The sequence below is a fragment of the Triticum urartu genome, chromosome 3A, assembly GCF_056163025.1.
Source record: "Triticum urartu cultivar PI428250 chromosome 3A, HENAU_Tu73, whole genome shotgun sequence".
In the NCBI taxonomy this organism is placed as follows: Eukaryota; Viridiplantae; Streptophyta; class Magnoliopsida; order Poales; family Poaceae; genus Triticum; species Triticum urartu.
In genome coordinates, this window is record NC_141875.1 from 97,088,291 (window position 1) to 97,091,348 (window position 3,058).

General features: G+C 54.8%; 1 protein-coding gene across 2 annotated transcripts; it reads right to left on the minus strand.

Moving 5' to 3' along the window:
- Nucleotides 1-210: 210 nt before the first annotated feature.
- On the minus strand, nt 211-1,512 carry LOC125548051 (putative 2-oxoglutarate-dependent dioxygenase AOP1). 2 transcript variants are annotated; one of them, XM_048711747.2, is made up of 3 exons: nt 1,046-1,505; nt 614-959; nt 211-527 (listed from the first exon to the last, which is right to left on the minus strand). In XM_048711747.2, the coding sequence occupies exons 1-3, from the start codon at nt 1,450-1,452 to the stop codon at nt 285-287; spliced, it is 996 nt and encodes a 331-aa protein (XP_048567704.1). In that variant the 5' UTR covers nt 1,453-1,505; the 3' UTR covers nt 211-284. The 2 variants fall into 2 exon arrangements, with proteins under 2 accessions (XP_048567704.1, XP_048567703.1); XM_048711746.2 differs by having other exon boundaries at nt 211-959; nt 1,046-1,512.
- Nucleotides 1,513-3,058: the final 1,546 nt, after the last annotated feature.

Below are 3,058 nucleotides of genomic sequence, written 5' to 3' on the forward strand. Positions count from 1 at the left end.
TTTATAGAAAAAATTCAAATTTATGAATAAATTGTCTTGTATTAAGTTTATAGTATAGTGTGTTAATCTAAATAGACGCGTGTTGTATGTGCACACTTATTAGTTTAAATAGACGTTCGTTACACGTGCACATTTACTTGTACCCACATGCAAGTAAAGTAATAAGTAGCTTAATGAATTAGTAGAAATTAGTCAAGTGCAACGTGCAACTTGTCAACATGTGTAATTCTTAATTCGTTAACGTGCAAGGGGCCGACACCTTTGATAAAGGAAAATGCAACGTATCAAATCCCAGCGAAGCGGTCGAGCACGTCCTCGCCCTTGCCGCCGGCGTGCTTGAACCTGAGGTAGTCACTGTACTCGAACGGCCTGAACCGGCGCGGGGCGTCCACGGTGACCAGCTCTGGCGGCGCGTCGACGACGAGGTTCCTTCTTGGAAGCAGGAACACGCCGCAGGACAGCCGGTCCTCCCGCCCGCCGACGGCCACCCGGTGCACCGGCGCGTGCAGCCTCCCGTTACTCCAAGCCTGCAGCAAGTCAGTTCCCAACTACTCCACGAGTGAACCAAGAGATGCAATTGAAGCGCCGGCTGTGGCACAAGCTCACAACTCACCACGAGTGGCTGGTCGGCGACGACGAGGAGGGAGTCGGGGCCTGGAGAGTGCACCCTCGCCCACTCCCCGCCGTCCCCCGTCCTCATCTCGAAGCCGTCCACGTCGTTCTGGAACAGGACCGTCAGATAGCTCCCGTCGACGTGGGCGGCGAGGCCGACGGCCGGCTGCCCGTCCGACGACGACGTCCGCGTGTTGTCGTTGTGGTACCTGAGCATGCGGAAGTTGGTGTCCGTGGCGGCGACGATCTCGTCGGAGCGGTGCGAGAGGCCGTAGCCGTCGACGACCATGGCGAGGATCACGCGGGCCAGCCTCGCCATCTCTCCGGCCGTCGAAGTCAGCGTCTCCCTGGATGGCAACGTGGAGAAATGATTATTAGTACTTCGGCCACATCACAGCAAATGATGGCTCTGAACGGCCAGAGCTTCGCTTACAGGAAGCGGTCGTTGCCGTGCGGCCACGCGCGCGCAACGAACGCGCGGGCCTCCTCGCCGCCGCCGGCGGCCGCGTTGAGAACCCCGAACGCCTCGTGATGGCACGCGGCGGAGTCCCGCTTCTCCATGTACGCCCTGTACGGGCCGTCCGCGGCGCCGGTCCGGCGCTTCGTCTCGCGCGGGAGCGCGAACAGCTCCGCCATCGCCACGAGCATCCGCTCCCGCAGCTCCGGCGGTACGCGGCGGCGACACCCGACGGCGACGCACCCGTTGGCCTCAAGCGCGCGGCGGACGAGGCCCGCGCACCGCAGCCACTCCGGCGTGCCACGAACCAGCGTGCTCGTGTCCTCCCCGTCGAGGTCAACACGAGGAGGGCTCACAAGGGTCGACGACGGCGAGGCAGCCATGTTTGCTCGCTCTGATCCACGTACGGCGAGACAAAATCTGCTTCCCTACCTCCACCTTATATTATAGTATGGTCGAAAAGAATGGAGATACGACTACACCGCCATTGGTCGTATCTGCTGGAATTTTTTATTTTGGGCCTAGCCCAATAGCAGTTTCAGAAATTTCTAATAAATCCTAAAGGTCCACGTAGTCCATTTGTGCAAGACAAGAGGTGGAACAAAAGTTTAGTCCCACATTGATAGTTTAGAGGGAGTTGGACCTCTTTATAAGGGAGGTTCTTTCCCCACATGTATGAGCATGAGAATAAGAGGGACATCCACGCGCGCTCCTCCGCCGCGCCGCGCCGCAGGTTGCGGGAATGAGCCGAGCCGATGTCTAAATTTTTGCCACGCACGACGGGTATACGAGACACTGAATTCGAACGGCGCGCCTCTTCGGCCACTGCCTGTTCGCTTCGTTTCCCTTCGTTGCTTCATCTCTCGTCACAGCCTCTTCGCGTCCTTCTCCTGTGCCTATATAAGATCCCCTTCCTCTCGCCACAAAGTTCCGGAGCACTGCGCTGCTGCTACGATCTTCCCCATCCCGGCTTGCGGCGTGCACCGCAAGTCGGGACAGTAGGCCTCTGAAACCGCATCTTTTGAGTCATGTACGGGAGAAGGGTGATAAGGTTTTTGGGAAGCGCTCAGCGCGACTACTGGCTACTTCATCACGGATGATCCGGTCGCCGACGACGACTTCCCCGACGTCCCCGACCTCCTCGACGACATGGCAGGCGAGGACACCGATCCCAAGTCCAGCGCTTCTATATTCCCAACAATCCAAAAACCTTATTATAGGCAATTTACCCCAAGTGGTTTTGCTGCTTCCATGAGACCTCCTATGTTTGAGGGTATCCACTATAAGAGGTGGCGCGTGAGAGCAGTCTTATGGTTTCAAACCATGAATTGCTATGACGCCACTCTCGACAAACCTGAAGGAGAGCTTGATGCTCAACAGGCACAAGCTTTTTAGAAAATGGATACTCTGTTTAAGGCTGCTCTCTTGAGTGTTCTTGGTGAGAACATAGTTGATGCTTATGCGTCAATTGATAATGGAAAAGATATGTGGGATGCACTCGAGGCCAAGTTTGGGGTCTCAGATGCTGGCACTGAGCTGTACATCATGGAGCAATTCTATGATTACAGGATGACTGAAGAGCGCTCCGTGGTTGAGCAAGCTCATGAGATACAGTCATTTGCTAGAGAACTTGAGCACTTCAGTTGTATGCTACCGGACAAGTTTGTTGCCGGATGTATCATCACTAAGCTTCCTCCTTCATGGAGGAACTTTGCTACCTTGCTGAAGCATAAGAGGCAAGAGCTTTTCGTCCCGGATCTCATTGGCACTCTTGATGTGGAAGAAAAGGCGAGAGCAAAGGACACACGTGCTCGAGGTATTGAGGGAGGATCTAGTGCCAATGTGGTACAGAAGTAGAACTTCCAGCCCCACAAGTTCAAGAACAAGGGCAAGTTTGATGGTAAAGCAAAATTTGATGGGAAGAACAAGGCTGTGCAACACACGAACTTCAAGAAGAAGAATGGCAAGAAGAAAGGTGCTTGTCATGTG

Coding starts and splice junctions, on each gene's coding strand:
- LOC125548051 (XM_048711746.2), bottom strand. CDS start 1,452: ATGGCTGCCTCGCCGTCGTCGACCCTTGTGAGCCCTCCTCGTGTTGAC. Junction 960..1,045: donor CACGGCAACGACCGCTTCCT/GTAAGCGAAGCT, acceptor GTTGCCATCCAG/GGAGACGCTGACTTCGACGG.